General features: G+C 60.0%; 2 protein-coding genes across 2 annotated transcripts; one reads left to right on the top strand and one right to left on the bottom strand.

The window, feature by feature from the left end:
• The first annotated feature begins 1,668 nt into the window (after positions 1 to 1,668).
• Positions 1,669 to 10,843, top strand: DTX4 (deltex E3 ubiquitin ligase 4). Its single transcript, XM_071559150.1, has 9 exons — positions 1,669 to 2,049; positions 4,368 to 5,091; positions 5,927 to 5,988; positions 6,160 to 6,321; positions 6,442 to 6,503; positions 6,828 to 6,980; positions 7,645 to 7,806; positions 8,105 to 8,194; positions 8,506 to 10,843. Exons 1-9 carry the CDS (start codon positions 1,839 to 1,841, stop codon positions 8,737 to 8,739), a joined length of 1,860 nt encoding a protein of 619 aa, XP_071415251.1. The 5' UTR covers positions 1,669 to 1,838; the 3' UTR covers positions 8,740 to 10,843.
• MPEG1 (macrophage expressed 1) lies at positions 10,754 to 13,278 on the bottom strand. The gene has a single exon (XM_071559149.1). The coding sequence runs from the start codon at positions 13,163 to 13,165 to the stop codon at positions 11,009 to 11,011; it is 2,157 nt and encodes a 718-aa protein (XP_071415250.1). The 5' UTR covers positions 13,166 to 13,278; the 3' UTR covers positions 10,754 to 11,008.
• Between the last annotated feature and the right edge of the window lie 3,958 nt (positions 13,279 to 17,236).

The raw sequence follows: 17,236 nt of genomic DNA, 5'->3' as shown, positions 1-17,236 counted from the left end.
CTTCCCTGGGAAGGCTGGGAGCCTTCCCTTCTTGCAGGAAAATGTGCCTTAGGTGTAGCCCTGCACGAGCTGGAAAAAGTAGAACCTGTGCAGTTCACCTCATCCTCTCCCACCGCAGCACTCGCCAGTTGGCACCACCACAGTTACTCCCCACTTGTTCCTTCCTCTCTTCTTCCCCCCGTCTTTTTTTTCCTCTGCTTGGGTCTTGTCTAATGGTTTCTCACCACAAGTGTCACTGGCAGACACTCAGCAGGATGGGCAGTGCCTGGGAAACCAGTTTGCCAGGAGAGGAGCTGCACCAGCTGCCAGGAGCTTGGCAATGGTGTGTCCCGTGGCCTGGGATGAGTTGCCCTCTGAGCCAAGGTGGACCGTGGACTGGAATATTTGCTGTGAAACCTGTGCATGTGGGATACACAGATGCAAATTGTACACTTCTGAACCAGGAAAAGATGGGTGTTTAAATATCCAAGGAAATTTGTGGTTCTGAGCACAGGAGCACAAAAGGAGGTGAGACCAGCACTTGCCTATCTCCAACATCCTGCCATTCAGGGGTTCCCTGGCAAGCTGGTCATGGAGTTCAGTGGAAGAACAAGCTCAGGAATGTTTTTTTGGCTGCTCCAGTCCCAGGATTGCCATAGCACAGAGGTAGTACCTGTGTCACAGTGGGAGCAGCCAGGTGTTCATGGCAGTGGTTTTAGTTTGGCCTTCACAGGTTGCCTCAGTTGGAACAGCAGAATCTTGAAGTATTTGCAGCCTCAACCTGGGCTGAAGCTGTGGGAAATCTCCAGGAAAAGCACTTTTCCGGGAAACTAAACTGACAGGCAGCTGGGAAATCTGGGGTGCAGGACCTGGGGGTACAGTCGAGGTGCCCCTTGAGGCAATCTGGGGCTTTGAAGCCATTTTTGTGCATCATGGGCCACAGGGAAAGGCAGCTCAGGAGGCTCCCTGTGGGTGCTGCATCCTGGGCACAGCGACAGGAGAAGCTCTTGGACCACGTTTCTCTGTCACAGCACATGAAGTGGGGTCCATGTGACCCGCCAGCACCCCGAGTCCTGTTGCTGGGTGATGAGGCCAGTGGGGACCCACAAGGTGGGAGCACACCAGGGACTCTATGGGCTGCAGTACTGGTTAGGGGTGTGGGGGATACTGGGAGAGGTCCCAGGGGTGCAGGGACCCAGGTGTGCACAGTGGGGGTACAGGGGGCACTGCAAGGGGTCCCAGAGGTGCCAGACGTGAGTGTACAGGGAGCCAGGTGTGCACAGTGGGAAGGGTCCCAGGGCGTGGGAACAGGGATCCAGGTGTGCACAGTGGGCGTACAGGGGGCACTGGGAGGGGTCCCAGGAGTGCAGGATGGCCGCAGGGACAGAGGCTGGAACGCCTTCCCGCGGCTCCGCTGAGGTCGCCGGGACGGGCGGAGCGGGGCGAGACGGGACGGTGCCGTGCCGGTCTCTCGGTGCCGGCGGGGCGGGGCCGTGCGGGGAGCTCGGGGCGGGCGGGGCGGAGCCGTGCGGGGCTCTCGGGGCGGCGGGGGCGGAGCTGTGCGGGGCGCTCGGTGCAGGCGGGGCCGTGCGGGGCTCTCGGGGCGGCGGGGGCGGGGCCGTGCGGGGCTCTCGGGGCGGCGGGGGCGGAGCTGTGCGGGGCGCTCGGTGCAGGCGGGGCCGTGCGGGGCTCTCGGGGCGGGGCCGGTCTCTCGGTGCGGACGGGAGCGCGCAGAGGCGGCGGGGCCGTGCGCGGGCGGGGCGGGCAGAGCCGTGCGCCGCGCCGAGCATGCGAGAGCCGGCGGGGCGGGCTGCGGCGGGGCGGCGAGCCGGGCCCGCGGCCGCGGCGGCGGGGCAGCCATGCTGCTGGCCTCGGCCGTGGTGGTGTGGGAATGGCTGAACGAGCACGGGCGCTGGCGGCCCTACAGCCCGGCCGTCAGCCACCACATCGAGGCGGTGGCCCGCGCCGGGCCGCGGGCGGGCGGCAGCGTCGTGCTGGGCCAGGCCGACAGCCGCCTGGCGCCCTACATCATCGACCTGCAGTCCATGCACCAGTTCCGCCAGGACACCGGTGAGTCGGCCCCGTGCCCGCACTGCCCGAGCTCCAGGGTGCTCACGCTGTTCCCTGGGCTCCGAGATGTTCCCGCCGTGCCCCGGCCTCCGGGATGCTCCCGCCGTGCCCCGCACCGCCCGGCCCCGGAGCCGTCCGCCTCTGCCTCTCGCTGCCCTGCCAGCGATGCCCTCCTGGCGGTCCCTAGGTCCCCGCCATATCCCGCATCCCTGGTCCCCTCTGGGGTCGTGCTGCCCGGCCTCCTCCCCGCTGCAGCGCCCCTGTTGCACCCACCCCATGGGCTTCTCCCTTCGTGCGGGGAAGCCCGTCCCCTGCAGACCCTTTCCCGTCCGCTCTGTGCTGCTTCTGAGCCGCCATCAAGCCCAACGGCCTAGAGCTGAATGGTACTTGGGTGTCAAACGCTGCCCTGGGGGATGGCAGCCCTGGGGTGCGCAGGGCAGGGGCACAGGCAGAGGGAGGGATGCTCAGGGAGGGCACAGACAGGGGATGGGGGTTGTCTGTCCCCCAAGGTGGGGGGGCCGTGGGGTTGTCTGGGATCTGGGGCACAAGCCCCCGTTGCAGGGGTGTTTGTGACCCCCCCAGCACCCCTGTGATGGCCAGTGTGCTTTGTCCCTGGGTGCAGCAGAGTGCCAGACACCGTCCTTTGTCCTTCTTCTCCTGGCAGCTCTGGGGGCTGGCGGCGACCCTCCCCTGCCCGGGGGTGTGGGGACAAGGGACCTCTGCGGAGAGGGGGCTGGGGGCCAGCTTCTGAGGGCTATTGTTGCCCAGGGTGGAGGACTGAAAGGGAGATTGTTCTGTCTCTCCCTGGGTTGCTGGGGATGTTGGTATTTTGGGTCATTAAACAGCTCTGATTTGGGGGGGTCGCGACCCTGGCAGGGCCTGAATAGCTATTGTTCCCTTTCTTCCCCTGCTGAATGGGAGGCCGGCTGGCGGCGCGGGGCTGGGGGAACACGCAGCATTCCCACACTGCTGCCTGGGGACCGCCAGATGCCGCATGCCACCGCCGGATTAGGATAAATCACCCTCCGGCCCCGCTTTGTGCCCCCAGCGCCGGCGGCATTTCTGCCCTGGCTGCCCCTTGACAGGACGGGGCGGGTGGCTTGGCTTGCCTGGAGTGTAGCTGCACCCCATCCACCACAGCAGGGTTCTGGAAAACACCTCTTTAGCCCACTTGTGTCTGAGATGTCGCCCTCGGACCAGCAGTGGTGGCTGCTCCCTACAGACCAGTGGGGGTGAAAAGGGACTGAAATTCTTGCAGGCTTTGCAGGACACGTGGTGAAAAGCCGAAGCAGCAGGCTTGTTATTTCTTCTCTTTGAGCTTTCTTGTACCTAACGCAGGCAGCAGGGCTGAGCCATGGGGTTCTGCAGAAGGATTGTGGAGGGCTGTGCTGCTTGGGAACTCATCCCACCTGTTAGCCAAACACTTCTGGAATAACAAGCTCAGGACAAGACCCTGCAGCTGAGCCCAGCCATGCTCAGCCTGCCTTGCCATTCCATTGGACATCCCAAAGAGGAAGACTTTCTCCTCATTGTAGGAGTTTTCAAAATCTGTGTCCATGCTTTGAATGCATCTTAGTTGACTGGGAGTGGTGGGAAAGGAAACGACTAGCAAAAATATGGATGCAAGGCACAGGACCTTTGTGCCTTGTGGTCTCATCCTGCTCCTGATATTTGCTGATGGGGGAGTGGGAGCTGGGCACAAACTCCTTTAGCGTGGCATCACGGGGATTTTCCCTGTGCCACAGACTGGGTTTTCATCATGGGCTGGTTTGGGAGCTGCAGATGAATGGTGCTGGCATGAGCCCCACTGTCCTGTGTGCAAGAGTGCCTGCGAGTGTCAGTGCTGGGGGGCTTGGAGATACCCCTGAAGTCTTTTATTCACGTCTTCCAGTCCAGAGCTGAGAGGCAGACAGTGCCAGGCACTGCAAGACTCTGGTGCCCTAATGCCTGGTTTCATCAGGCTCCTGTGGGAGGACGCTGGGAGCAGGTTGGAGTAGCCAAGCTTGTGGTTCTGTGTTTCCTCATCAGGGCTGAGAGTACTGAGGGTGAAATCTGCCCTTCTCTTCAGCCCAGTCACACCTGGGGAGCAGCCCCAGGCCGTGCAAGTGCCTCAGGGTGCATCAGTGGCAGGGCAGCTTGCAGCCTGGGGAAACCAAGGCACACCAGTCCCCTGGCAGGGCGGGGACAGCAGCTGAGCCAGAAAGCCGCCCTGTCCCCATGCAGAATGGCACCGGCAGGGCAGGTTGGGGTGGTTCTGCTCCCTGCCCACAGGTGGGTGCTGGCGCCAGGGTCTGACTGCATCTGTCACCCTCCCTCAGGCACCATCCGCCCTGTCCGGCGCAGCTACTACGACCCGTCGTCGGCGCCAGGCAAGGGAGTTGTCTGGGAGTGGGAGAATGACAGCGGGACGTGGACGCCCTATGACATGGACGTGGGCATCACCATCCAGCGTGCCTACGAGAAGCAGCACCCCTGGGTGGACCTGAGCGCCATCGGCTTCTGTTACATCATCGACTTTGCCACCATGGGCCAGATCAACCGGCAGACCCAGCGCAAGCGCCGTGTCCGCCGCCGGCTTGACATGGTCTACCCACTGGTCTCGGGCACCCTGCCCAAGTCCCAGTCCTGGCCAGCCAGCCCTGGGGCGGCAGCAGCCCCGCCGGTCCCCGCCTGCACCTGTCCCCAGTGCCTCCTGGTCATGAGCGTCAAAGCCACCGTGTCAGCTGCTGGCCCTGGCACCGCCACCCTGCAGCCCCGCAAAGCACCCCCTGCGCCACCGGCCACCTCCAAAGCCCCAGTGCCCACCCCGGGGGCCAAGGCACCTGATGGCGTGGCCGTGGTGCGTGGCTCGCTGAAGCCGCTGGCAGCCCAGGGGGGCCGGCGGCAGGCGGCCAGCACACCCGCCCTCAGCTCGGCCAGCTCCACCGGCAGTCCCCCCGGCGCTGGCAGCGGCAAAGCGGCTCGTCCTGGCCTCAGCACCCTGAACCGCAGCCACCTGCAGCGCCTGGCCATCGCCCAGTCCCGGGTGCTCATCGCCTCTGGGTGAGTCCCCGCTGCCTGCGAGCGAGTGAGGGGGGGGCTTGTGGGGAGAGAGTATCAGCGTAGGGTTTTCTCCAATCCCCAGGGCACAGAGGGGCTCCCCAGTGGAGGGAGGATGTCACCCTAATCCACCCACCTCGGTGGTCCCCAGCTTCCTGTGGGTGGAGGGCTCTGTGGGCCCCTTGCCTTGCCTGCAGGTGCCTGGGGACTGGAGTGGGGATGGGGTGGCTCCTGCATCTAAATGAAGAGGCTGAGGCCGCTCTTTCTTGGGGGCAGGGATTGGGTGGGGGACTGCAAAAGGCCCAAAGAAAAGCCATTCATGCCCCATGAGAAGGGGTCCCTCCAGACTCCCACCCTCCAAAGACACTTTTTTTGTGAGAGGGTGGGCAATTTAATGAGCCTGTTTCTCCCCTTTGTCTGGCTCTGCCGTCAGCCTTCTGTCGCAGCCTGGCCCCTTTCCTCTCCCTCTCCATCCTCCCCCTTCCCTCTTCTCCTGACCTGCCAGGAAACTTTCCCATGGAAGGGAGCCCCAATGGGAGGTGGGGTAAAGAGCTGTGGCAGTGACGTGGCCATAGGAGAAAAGAGGAAAAGAAACAACAGACTGGCCTGGGGAGCAGTGACAAAAAGGGGCCATGAATGGAGATGCAGGCAGGGTTTCTAAAGCGCCAGAGAAAAGGCAGTGGTGGGGCAGGGGGGGCAGCTTTCCCCATCGGGGGATTCTCTGTTTCCAGCCAGGGTCTGTGCAGTTGCTCAGGCAACTGTTGTCTGGCCCCTGGGCTTTGTGGGGACGTGGGTGCTGCCACCGGTCCTGACATGGGCTCTGCTGGCTCCCCTTCAGGGTTCCCACTGTCCCTGTGAAGAACCTCACCGGCTCCAGCCCTGTCAATCCAGCACTGGCAGGTGAGGATGGGGCTGCAGCGGGGGCCTGTGGGTGCTGGGCTCCCTGAGGTGGGCACACAAACAGCTCCAGGGTAAGGGAGCAAACAGCCCTGGGGGTGGGTTTTGGGAGCAGCTGGGGTTTGGGGTGTCACTGGTTCCTCAGTGCCACTTCAGATCCCTTGTTTTTCCCAGGGATCACGGGCATCCTGATGAGCGCAGCTGGACTGCCCGTCTGCCTGACACGGCCCCCCAAGCTGGTGCTGCACCCCCCACCTGTCAGTAAAAGTGAGATCCAGTCCATCCCCGGCATCTCCCACACCTGCCGCAAGACCACCAAGAAACAGGCGAAGAAGGGTGAGAGGGACTTTGCTGCTTGGCCCCTGTCCCCCACTGTCTACCTGGTTCCCCTGTGCCCCTATCCTCTCTGCTGCCCCTGGGAATGGGTTTCTTCCTCCAACTCTTGCTCTCCTGCAGGTAAAACTCCAGAGGAGGTACTGAAAAAATACCTGCAGAAGGTGCGGCATCCACCAGATGAGGTGAGAGCAGCAGGGGTTGTTTTGGGCTGTCCCTGGGGTGCTTTGCTGTGGGATGAGTGACTGGGGACATGTGTGACACTCTGGGGCACGCAGGGATCTCCTTCCTTCCCATGCAGGGATGTCCTGCCACCCTTCATGGCTCTGCCATATCCCTGTCCCCCTCCAAACAGGAGGGACATGTGGTCCAGCCCGTGCAGTGGCCCAGGGTGACAGTCCAACCCCAGGGGTGGCTGCTGATCCTTGGGCGAGAGCAGGGCAGCTCTTCAGCCCCGTGTCCTCGGCTCTGGCTGCACCCATCCATGTGATCCATCTTCTCTCCTGTAGGACTGCACCATCTGCATGGAGCGTCTCTCCGCCCCCTCTGGCTACAAGGGGCCCCAGCCGGCCATCAAGCCAGACCTCGTGGGGAAACTGGTCAAGTGCAGCCACGTCTTCCACCTCCACTGCCTGGTCGCCATGTACAACAACGGCAACAAGGTGAGAGGCCTCAGCTTGGCCACCTGTGCTGAGCTCCACCTGCTCCCGGTGGCACAGGGCTCAAGTTTGGCTGCCCCAGAGGACTCTGACCTCCCACCCTGACACAGAGTTTAATTTTTACCAGCAGCAAGCGCTTTGGGACTGCTACATCAGAACCTGGGGTTGCATGGGTGTGTTTTTCCCCCACTATGCCTAGTTTGCCTGCTTTCCTTCCCAGGGTGAACTTTCATTCCCTGGAATGTTTGAGCAGAGCTGCCTGGAATCTGTTGCTTCTCCAGCCACAGGAGGGCTTTTCTGAGCCTCCTGCAAATAGCCTTTGTGCTTGACATTCTAAGGAAAATGCATTCCATCCCCATTACTTGGAGACTTTGAATATTCATTATATTTCCCTCTTTGAAAAGAAATAAAACAAAACCCCCCACCAAATCAGAGGTAGAGCAAGCAATGAGGACTGGAAAACTGATGGGGAACTGAAATGCAAACGTCAGGTTTTTGAGTGGAGTTGGGTAGCCATAGTAGATTCTCCCAGCCCTATCCTGGGCTTCCTGAGTGTTTTTTTTATGGTTTTCATGATTAAAGCAGTGTTCAGTGTTGCTCAGGCACCAGGTGCCTGCCATGGCTTGGGGGCACCAGTTCCAGTGTGTTCCCCTCTTCCTGCTCTCAGGATGGGAGTCTGCAGTGTCCCACCTGCAAAACCATCTATGGGGTGAAGACAGGGACGCAGCCTCCGGGGAAGATGGAGTATCACATCATCCCCCACGCGCTGCCTGGCCACGCTGACTGCAAAACCATCCGCATCATCTACAACATTCCCCCTGGGGTGCAGGTGAGGCCTGGCCCCATGCCCAGAGGGCAATGTGGGTGATCCCCTCTGCGCACTGGAGGCCCTTGTCGCTGGTGTGTTACCCCCAGGTCATGCTGCAGCTCTTGTCTTTGCTCAGGAGTTGCTTGTCCATAAGGATGTTGTGGGAGTTCTGGGGTGTATCTGCATGGGAGCGTTGTCCCTGTCTGCTTGGTGGCTAGGGGATGGTGGCAGTCCACTGAGGCCTGGGGGGATTACCTTGTGCCGAGAGCATTCTTTTGAGCTCCAAAAGTGTTTTCTTCTTCCACTTCCCACACTGCAGGGTCCAGAGCATCCAAACCCTGGGAAAAGCTTCACAGCCCGTGGCTTCCCCCGGCACTGCTACCTTCCAGACAGCGAGAAGGGCAGGAAGGTGAGTGGCTCACTTGGTCAGCCGCAGCTGGCCAAGGCATATGGAGGGGGGAGCGTGGGGAAAAACAAACATGCAGGTGGAGGTTGTCCCATGGAGGGCCTTCCCATAGGCTGAGGGAGCTCAGCAGCCTAGTCCTTCTGTTTTGGCTGGGGCAGGACCCTGTGCTGGGATCCTGAGCTCCCTGCAGGGCTTGACTGTGGGTTGCCCACATTGCCAGGATGCATCAGGATGACCAGGCATGCCCTGACCAGAAGTAGGTGCTTCCCTCTCAGTGTTTGCTTTGCTGCCTGCCCCATTTCTCGCCTCCACAGGTACTGAAGTTGCTGCTGGTAGCCTGGGACCGGCGCTTGATCTTCGCCATCGGGACCTCCAGCACCACAGGCGAGTCAGACACAGTAATCTGGAATGAGATCCACCACAAGACAGAGTTTGGCTCCAACCTCACTGGCCATGGCTACCCTGACATCAACTACCTGGACAATGTCCTGGCTGAGCTCGCAGCCCAGGGCATCACGGAGGAGAGCCTGGCACAGGAGAAGGACTGAGACCATGGCGAGGAGGCAAGGAAAGGGTTGCCTGTGCAGGCACCCACCAGGATAAAGCTGCTGGAGAAACCCTCCTGGAGGTTTTTCAGGGCACACCTGAAGCCCCCTGCCTCCCAGTGGTACCCGGGCAGTGGGAACACCCACAGGCTGGCTGGGAATGTGGGAGAAGGTCCTTTTGGCCATCCCCTTCACTCCCGCAGGGTGGGAACCTCCCCATGCACAGCTGTGGGGCTTCAGGCTGGCTTGGCCACCTGTCTGAGTGACGTGCTATCCTTGCTGCCACTGTGCTGAGGGCTTGGGGGCTGCCAGGCTTCCCTCTCTCCTCATCCACACTGGTCCCAGCCTGACCTGACACCCCTGACACCCACCTGGGGCTGGGACCTGGCCTGGGGTGGGAGCTGGGGCCATGGGAGTCCCCCTTGCTCTGCCTCGTCCCTCTGACATTTGTTTGTTTGTTTGTTCTGTCTGGTACCTTCCCACTGGTCTCCTGTGTCTGTGGATGTTGGGGGGCCCTGGGCTGCCCCCCAGCCCTGTGCCCCCTGCTCCTCTTGGCTGTGTCTGAGCTGTGCCCTGCAGGGTCCCCTTGTCTGGGCTGCCCCTGCCTCTGCATGCCAGGGAGAGGCTGGTGGGTGCTAGGAAGTGGAGGGGGGGACAGTGATGGACATTTTGTGGCCTGTGTTCCACCTCCCCACAGTGGGTTCCTTGAACTGTTCGTATGGGGGTGTCCCCTCGTTGAAATTCTATAATACCTCGTGTTTTGGGGTTTTGTCGTATATATGTACATATAGGGGGCATTTTGGGAGGCAGCCTGAGGCCTGGGAGAACGTGGTGCTCCAGCCAGACCGGGACTGAGCACTGCGGTGCTTAGGGATGGGACAGGGGCTATGGGGACCACCCCACAACCCTGACAGGAGGGCTGTCACCTGTGGGTCCCCATGGGGCCAAGGTGTGGGTTAGGGATGAGAACTGTTCCCCTCCCTGCCCCCAGAGAGGCCTCGGTGGGGCTGGTGAGGGGTTGGCATGGTCTGGGGCCAGGAGAGTGGCGTGGGTAGGAGAGTGTGGGTGATGGGGGGTTGGGGGGATTGTGTTCCTGGGCCTTTGAGTGACCTGGGTCAGTGGAATGTGTCCCTGCCCAGGGGATTTGGAATGAGATGTCTGTGAGGTCCCTTCTAACCCAAACCAGTGTGAGATTCCTGGGGCCTCTCAGGGCTACTTGTGCCAGGATGCTGGGGAGGTCCCCACAGTTCTGAGGGCTGCCCCGGGGGCACTCTTCTCTTTGCTGGGCTCTGGCTGCCCATGAGACCCCCGGGGTTGGAGAACAAGAGTGGGGGGCAGCACCCACCACTGCCCAGGCTACCCCCAGCCCTGTGCTGTTGCTTCCTGGGGCAAGGTGGACCCTCCCAGCCCATTTTGTTGCATTCCCCTCCTGGTTTTCCTGGGAAGGGTCACCTCACCATCCATGCTGGGGACAGTGGTGCAAGAATGGGGCCCATCCTGCTGTGCATTGTTCTGTTGTTGTTGCTGTTTTTCCTCTCCGTGGCCTGGGGGGGTCTGTCCCCTCCGCTGGCCACCTTGTGGAGGAGGGTGGGGGTCAATAAAGCAGATGGCAGGGGACCCTTGTGGTCCCTGCATGGCTTGGCCTCTCTGTTGTCTTCTGTCAGTCGTCTATGTGGCCAGGTGAGCGAGGGACACTGTGGAGAGGGCCAGGTACCCCTCATCCCCCTGATGTCCCTTTGCACCCGTCTGTCCCCAGCCATCCCTAGCATGGGTTGTTATTTTCTACCTCAAGGGAGAAAACCTCTTTCCCCAGGAACACCCCCCTTTTGGGGCAGCTCTGCTGCCCAAGGAGCTGCACAGCAGTGTGATTTCTCCTCCACGCCAGCCCTGGGTTTCCCCTGTGCAGACAAACCCTGTCTGGAGCTATGCAAAACCCTGCCGTGATCTGGGCAAGGAAGGGGGGGGTCAGCCCCCCTCTGCGGTTCCAGCCCGATGGCTTTTATTGTGACTAAGTCTTTCCACAACATGACTTTTTTTTTCTTTTTTAATGCTCTGTTGACTACACAGTCGGTTGCTGGCTGAAATAAAACTGCTCCGTGCCTCTCTGCATGCGTGTGTATATCTATCCCGATAGATATACATGGAGACAGGGATTGCCCTCTGCTTGCAGCATGCTGAATGTGGGGGCTCCTTACCTCCCTCCTTTCCTGCGGGGTGGAGCAGGGGGACTTTTCCCAGGTTTGGGGCACAAAAGCCGGGATGGGGGTGGCAGTCAGGCCACTAGCCCCTCGGGCTCTTGCTGGTACCCCTCGCCCACATTCAGCACGGTGCTGTCCCGAGGGCTGGCAGGGGCTGCGCTGTCCCCTGTGCCCAGCGTGTGGTACCCCCTTGCCCGATATCTCCGGCGGCCGTACCAGGCCATCCCCAGGATGGTGGCCAAGCCGGCAAGGACTGCCGCGGTCACACCGGCCACCTCACCCCCCGTCAGCCCCTGGCCCCCCACCATTTCCACCGCGTGCTGGATCTCCTCCGGCTGTGCCAGCCGCCACACGTGGCTCTGCCCATCCCTCACCCAGGTGCTGTCCCCGTCCCGCACCAGGATGGTGTTGATGGCCGGCAGGTTGGCAGGGGGCCGGGTGAAGGGAGGCAGGCGAGCAGGTGGCAGTGAGCCCCCCGTGAAGAGCCCAGCCTGGACACAGAATTCCACCTGGCAGCTGTCACTGATGAGTGCCAAGTGCTGGCTGAAGCCCGAAGGACAGCCCTTGGTGTGGGGGTCCTCAGGGGTGCCCTGGTGCCCCCCAGCCAAGGGGTTCCCTGCCTGGCAGCTGAAGAAGCCCCCAAAGGGCACTGCGTACCGAGCCCCTGCCTCGTAATCCTGGCTGACACACACTCTGAGCTCACCAAAGAGCTGCAGTGGGAAGTATCCTGAGGGACAGGACTGGGCACCGGTATTGGGGTTGGTGCTGTGGGTGCTGAACAGCCCCCCAAAGAGGTATCCTGAATTGGAGGCCACCGTCCCATTTGCAGCACACCAGTAGGCACTGAATTGCACCCGGGAGAGCCAGAAGATGTCCTGGCACTTGCGGTGGCAGAAGATGCCCAGGATGCACTTGTTGTGGCACTCCAGGTGGCTGTGCCCTTCCTCCTGCTCCTGCACGCCCAGCAGCACTGGAGTGTAGGTGGTGGGGCAGGAGAACGCCCCAGTGAGGGGGTTCCTCTGTTCCAGCCCACGGCACAGTGTGCTGGTGTCAGGGCCAGACAGCCCCACGCACTCCTGGAAGACTCCTCCAAAGGTGAAGTTGGCCATGGCACCCTTGCAGGAGCCGTCGTCGGTGTTGGCATGGAAGTTGAAGTTGGACGAGGAGACATCGGTGCAGCCGGGGTAGGTGTTGAAGGTGTAGTAGCGGCGGATGGCCATCTCCACCCGCCTGGCCAGCCTCCTCACCGTCGGCGGGGGCAGCTCTGGCAGCCTGCTGGGCTTGATGAAGTAGTACAGGGGCAGCCCCGAGCGGTCGAGAGCCACCAGCTGGTTTTGAATCTTCTCCTGCCAGGTCTTGAGGGTGATGCCTGGGTAAAAGGGGGTCCCACCGATGCTCTCCACCCTGGAGTGGGTGCGGTTCTCCAGATACTGCTTGGTGAAGCCAGAGCTGATGTCCAGGGTCTCCTCGCTTTGTGCACTGATGATGTTGTGGAAGGCCACGCCAGCCGAGGCAGTGACCGCGCTCCGTGTGCCCCAGCTGTCCTTCAGGAAGGTTGCCTTGATCTGATCCTCCTGCACCAAGCTGGCTCCGGCATCCACAGAGGTGATGGTGTGGGTGCCGTAATTAAGCACCAGCACCTCAGCCAGAAAATCAGCCATCCGTGTCTGGTTGTTCTCCAGGTGGCTGGCAATGGTCAGCAGCTGCTTCTTGAAGCTATGGTCCAGGGCTGCCTCTGGGTCGATCTTGGCAGTGTAAACCAGGTTCCTGACTTGCACTCGAGTGGTCACAGCATGGTCTTTCACATGGTGGGTCTTGGTCCGGGAGAAGTCGTGGGAGAACTTGCCATTGATGGAGGAGAAGAGGGACAGTTCCAGGTTGATGGAGGCAGAGGTGAGGCTTCGATAATCTTTCCAGGTCTCAATGATCTCAGAGTGGGTGTCCAGGTTGCTCTGCTTGAGAGGGATAGTGAAGACCTCATCTGGGATGATGTAAGATCCGTCTTCTGTGGTCTTGCACAGTGAGTAGCCCAGGTTAATGACTCTGCCCATATCCAAATTTCTGAGGTTGTCCCAGCCCCCTCCTGGCAGAACTTCCAGACGTGAGAGGTTCAGGGTCTTCTTGCACTCCAGAAAGCGCAAAGAGGGGGAGAGCTCCTGGGACTGCTCAGTGCCTCTCACCCAAGCCACGGGCACCAAGGTAAGCAAGATCCCCCAGAGCAGCCAGCCCATGGCTGAACCGGTGCAGGACCCTCACTGGTCTGAGCAGTGAGGCAGCAGCTGTGGAAATGAGCTGTCTCTGTGGGATTAACAGAAGGGAAAGGAGAAGTGAGAACTGAGGCATGTGAGAAATGATTGAGTGGAACCGAGACAAGGGTGTGGGGAAAAGAAAGTTGAGGTGCCCAGAGTTCACTGCCCTCCCTTTTGCAAAAGCTTCCTCTCTTTGTGAAAGCTACCAGGGATGGGACAGAGGGAAATCTGGCTTTCAGCTCTTGACTTTGCCCAGGGAATTTATCTGTGTAAATTTCCCTCACCCAGTGCTTGGGTGAGTCCCCTCTGCCCCTGGGTGGCCCTGGTTCCTTGGTGCCAAGGCAAGGGACCTGTCCCCAATCCCACAGCTTTGGGGTCCTGCTCCCATGGGATCTGGCCCTGGTCACATGGGCTTTGCTGCCAACTCCAAGGCTTTCCTTTGCAGCAAAGGCGAGGAGAGGAGGTGGAGAGGTGGTGCAGTGTGGGAACAGTGCAATGTCTGTCTCCCTTCTCTCTTGGGGAAGAGGCTGAATAAGACCTTGGGGCAGACACTTGTTTTGGAAGTTCCAGTCCGTGGCACAGGTGTCTGGGCCCTCTGCAGCCTCCTCTATCTATCCCATTCCTGTACTCCCCAAGGTCTGCAGTGCTGGGGAAAGCACCTCCTGCTCGAGAATGCTGAGCCACAGGAACCTGGTGCCAGGGGCACTGCCCCAGCTCTGCCCAAGGATGCTGGTGCGTGGCTTTGCTTTGGTTTCAGCAGCACAGGCAGCTGCTGCATGTTTGGGGAATAAACAGTTAAAGCAGCTTCTGCTGTGAAAGCTGTGACTCCTTCCATATGGACAGGCTCACTTCTCCTGGTTTGGCTGGTTAGTTCCTCTTTCCAGGATAGTTCTGGTGAGGAGGCTGAAGCCAGAGCTGTGATGGAGACAGGGGAATCATAAATGAAGGTGTTTTTTTGACAGGACAATGCCAGAACTGGGGGCTGCACAGGCAAAAGGGACACCACTGGGAGTATCCTTGCTGGGCTTGGGTCCTGAAGTAGCTGGAAAACTGGTGCAGGGAACCCCTTGCTGGAGGCTCCTACAGCAACCTGAAACCACCTGTGTTTCAGACTGGGATGTGCAGCATGTGAGGTCACCTCACCTAAAACCTACCACGGGGCCACAGAGTCAATGGAATGTTATGGAGCTTTTCCCCCAGTATTTTGAGGTGCTGCCCTGAATTAGTCGATTCCTGCCCCCTCCCGATGGTGTTTCCCAGCAGTCCCACGGCAGCTCCCAGAGGTCCCTCCGGGCTGTGGGACAGGCACAAACCCCAGGGCAAAGGAGAACCTGGAGCTGGGAGATGGACAATTTAATGGCATCAGTTTGAGCTGTGCCAGTCCAGTGAACGCCAAAGGGAAATCCAGGACTCCAGCAGTGGGAGTGTCTGCCCTGGATGTGTGTACACACAGCCACGAGTTTTTAGCAGAAAGAGAAATCCTGAGTTTTGGGATTGTTTTTTCAGTTCCCTCTCTAAGTTTTCCCTCTTCCATCCCCACAGGGCTGGAACTGTTGGGTGGGTATGGGAGCCCAGATTCCCATCCCGGGTCAGCCGTGTCCTGCAGCCCCCAGTGGGATGTCCCTGCACCCCCCCAAGGGAGGGATGTGACATCTCCTGGCACTCAAATATATTGAGAAATAATATTAATTTGTATATAAATTTATTTCAACATAAACACCCGTATCTGCTCTATTATAGATAGTATTTTAGACTGTAAGGAACTGTGATTATGGATCTATGGAGTTTGAAAATACAAACGTAAGTTTTCTGTATGTAAATAAATCAATAGAGGGTTTGGAAACGCAGGAGAAGATCTGTCTGAAGGAACCAGAAACAGCTCGGTGTGCTCAGAGTTTATTCCTCGCTCCTCTCCCTGTAACACCCCACATGCGGGATCCGGGAACGGGATGGGATTTAATTTGGGGCTCATTAAAGTCGGGTACCCCCAAAGGCCGCGCGTGCGCAGTGGCTCTTTTCGCTCAGTGCTGCCGTCTGCTGGGAGCGAGCGGTACTGCAGCGGAGCGGGGGCGGAAAGGGACCGGGAATGGGAATGGGAATGGGAATGGGAATGGGAATGGGAATGGGAATGGGAATGGGAATGGGAATGGGAATGGGAATGGGAATGGGAGCGGGACCGGGGACGGGAATGGGAGCGGGGACGGAAATGGGAATGGGAATGGGAGCGGGACCGGGGAGGGGAAAGACACCGGGAATCGAAGCGGCACCGGGAACTGCAGCGGGACCACGGGCTGGGCCGCCCCTCCCGGTGCCGCTCCCGGCTGGAAGCGCCGCCGCGCTCGGAGCGGGCGGTGCGGGGAGCAGGTCGGGGGAGCCCCGGGAGGAGCGGGGCCGTGCGGAGACCGGGCTGGGCTGCCCCGGGGAGCGGGGAGGGGAGAGCCCCGAGGAGGCGGCGGGGCCGCGGCGGAGGCACGAGCGGCGGGGAAGGACCGAGCACGGAGCGGGTGGGGGGCGCGGCGGTCTCGGTGTCCCGGAATAGAGATCGGTGTCCCAGCGGGATTCCAGGGAAGGGGGCGGCACAGGGAGCTGCGGGCTCGGGGCACTGGAGGCTCCACTCGCCCGTGCTAGGTCCCGGAACGTCGCTGTCGGGGCGATTCTGTAGGCGACAAAATGGGCATTTTGTGACTAAAATCTGAGTTAATCTGTTGAGGAGAAGACGGACGTTACAGCGGTACTTCCACCTTCTCCCACCGGGACATTCCAGCCCCAGACGTGTTTCAGCTGGAAAGAAGTAGCTTCTGAATAGATTTTTTTTCTGATATGTCACAGGATGGTTTGAATTTTAGCTAAAATCTCAGCCAGCTGTTCCCAGAAATCAGGTTAAAGGAGGATTCCCACAGCCATCTCCCTTATGCAGCACTTCACTGGGAAGCCTGGCAAGCCACAGGATTTCAGCTGCCTTAGACCTGGAAACAAGTCCCTGTTTTAGAAACTTTCAGGAAACGACTTAAATGAAGTTCTGCTGAGATCCAGCCTGTCCATGGCAGGTTCCCATCCATCCTGGGAAACTGGGCAGGGACCCCACTAAATCCCCTCTGCCCTGGGCACAGCTTTTCTGCCTGGAGAGATGCTGCAGCAGCACTTGGCAGTGAGTGTGGGGGACTAATCCATAGGAACAGTTGAATCCACGACCACTGCCGGGCTCTTGGCATCACTGAATTCCCACTAACGGGATATGAGCCTCTGGAATTGCCCCTTCCAGCACAGCTGCTGGTTTGTCCCAGTACAGGTAACCTGGGATTGATCCTGGCTGTTTGGAGTCACTGAAGTGCTGGATGATGGAAAACAGACAAGACACCGGATAAACCACCCGTGTCACCCGGTGAGTTTGGGCAGGGCTCAGGAATTTCCTGGGGGTGTATTTAGGGACAGGAGCCATTGCTTTATTTCCCATCAAGGAATGGGAAAGGCAGCCCAGAGGGAGAGGCTTGGGAAGGAAATGGGAGCTGAGAAGGAGCTCAAATCAGCCTTAAAGAAAGGTCTGGGTTTGAAGGGATTTTATGGATCATCCCATTCCACCCCCTACCATGGGCAGGGACACCTCCTTGAGGAGTCCCATGGAATTTGCTCCGTGCCAGGCAAGTGGCACAGGTGGGTTTCTCTCCCTGAGCCCAGTCGGGGGCCGGTTTGGGGTTTCCCTGGGAAGAAGCTGCATTTGAGGAGCTGGGAGGTTTGTAGGGCTGCTTTAACTTTTTTTCTTGGTGGGAGAAGGTAGAAGTGCCCCTGGACACTTGTGCGTGTGGGGGGCTGGAATGTCCCGGGGGGACAAGGTGGAAGCGCCGCTGGACAATCCCGGAGGCACAAGGTGGAAGCGCCGCTGGGATGTCCCGGTGGGACAAGGCGGAAGTGCTGCTGGGATGTCCCGGGGGCACAAGGTGGAAGCGTCGCTGGGATGTTCCGGAGGCACAAGGTGGAAGGGCCGCTGGGATGTCCCAGGGGCACAAGGTGGAAGCGCCGCTGGGATGTCCCAGAGACACAGGGTGGAAGCGCCGC

The sequence above is a fragment of the Pithys albifrons genome, chromosome 6 (assembly GCF_047495875.1).
Source record: "Pithys albifrons albifrons isolate INPA30051 chromosome 6, PitAlb_v1, whole genome shotgun sequence".
In the NCBI taxonomy this organism is placed as follows: domain Eukaryota; kingdom Metazoa; phylum Chordata; class Aves; order Passeriformes; family Thamnophilidae; genus Pithys; species Pithys albifrons.
This window is presented reverse-complemented; position numbering and strand designations above follow the sequence as displayed.

Coding starts and splice junctions, on each gene's coding strand:
- DTX4 (XM_071559150.1), top strand. CDS start 1,839: ATGCTGCTGGCCTCGGCCGTGGTGGTGTGGGAATGGCTGAACGAGCAC. Junction 5,092..5,926: donor CGGGTGCTCATCGCCTCTGG/GTGAGTCCCCGC, acceptor GCTCCCCTTCAG/GGTTCCCACTGTCCCTGTGA. Junction 5,989..6,159: donor TGTCAATCCAGCACTGGCAG/GTGAGGATGGGG, acceptor TGTTTTTCCCAG/GGATCACGGGCATCCTGATG.
- MPEG1 (XM_071559149.1), bottom strand. CDS start 13,165: ATGGGCTGGCTGCTCTGGGGGATCTTGCTTACCTTGGTGCCCGTGGCT.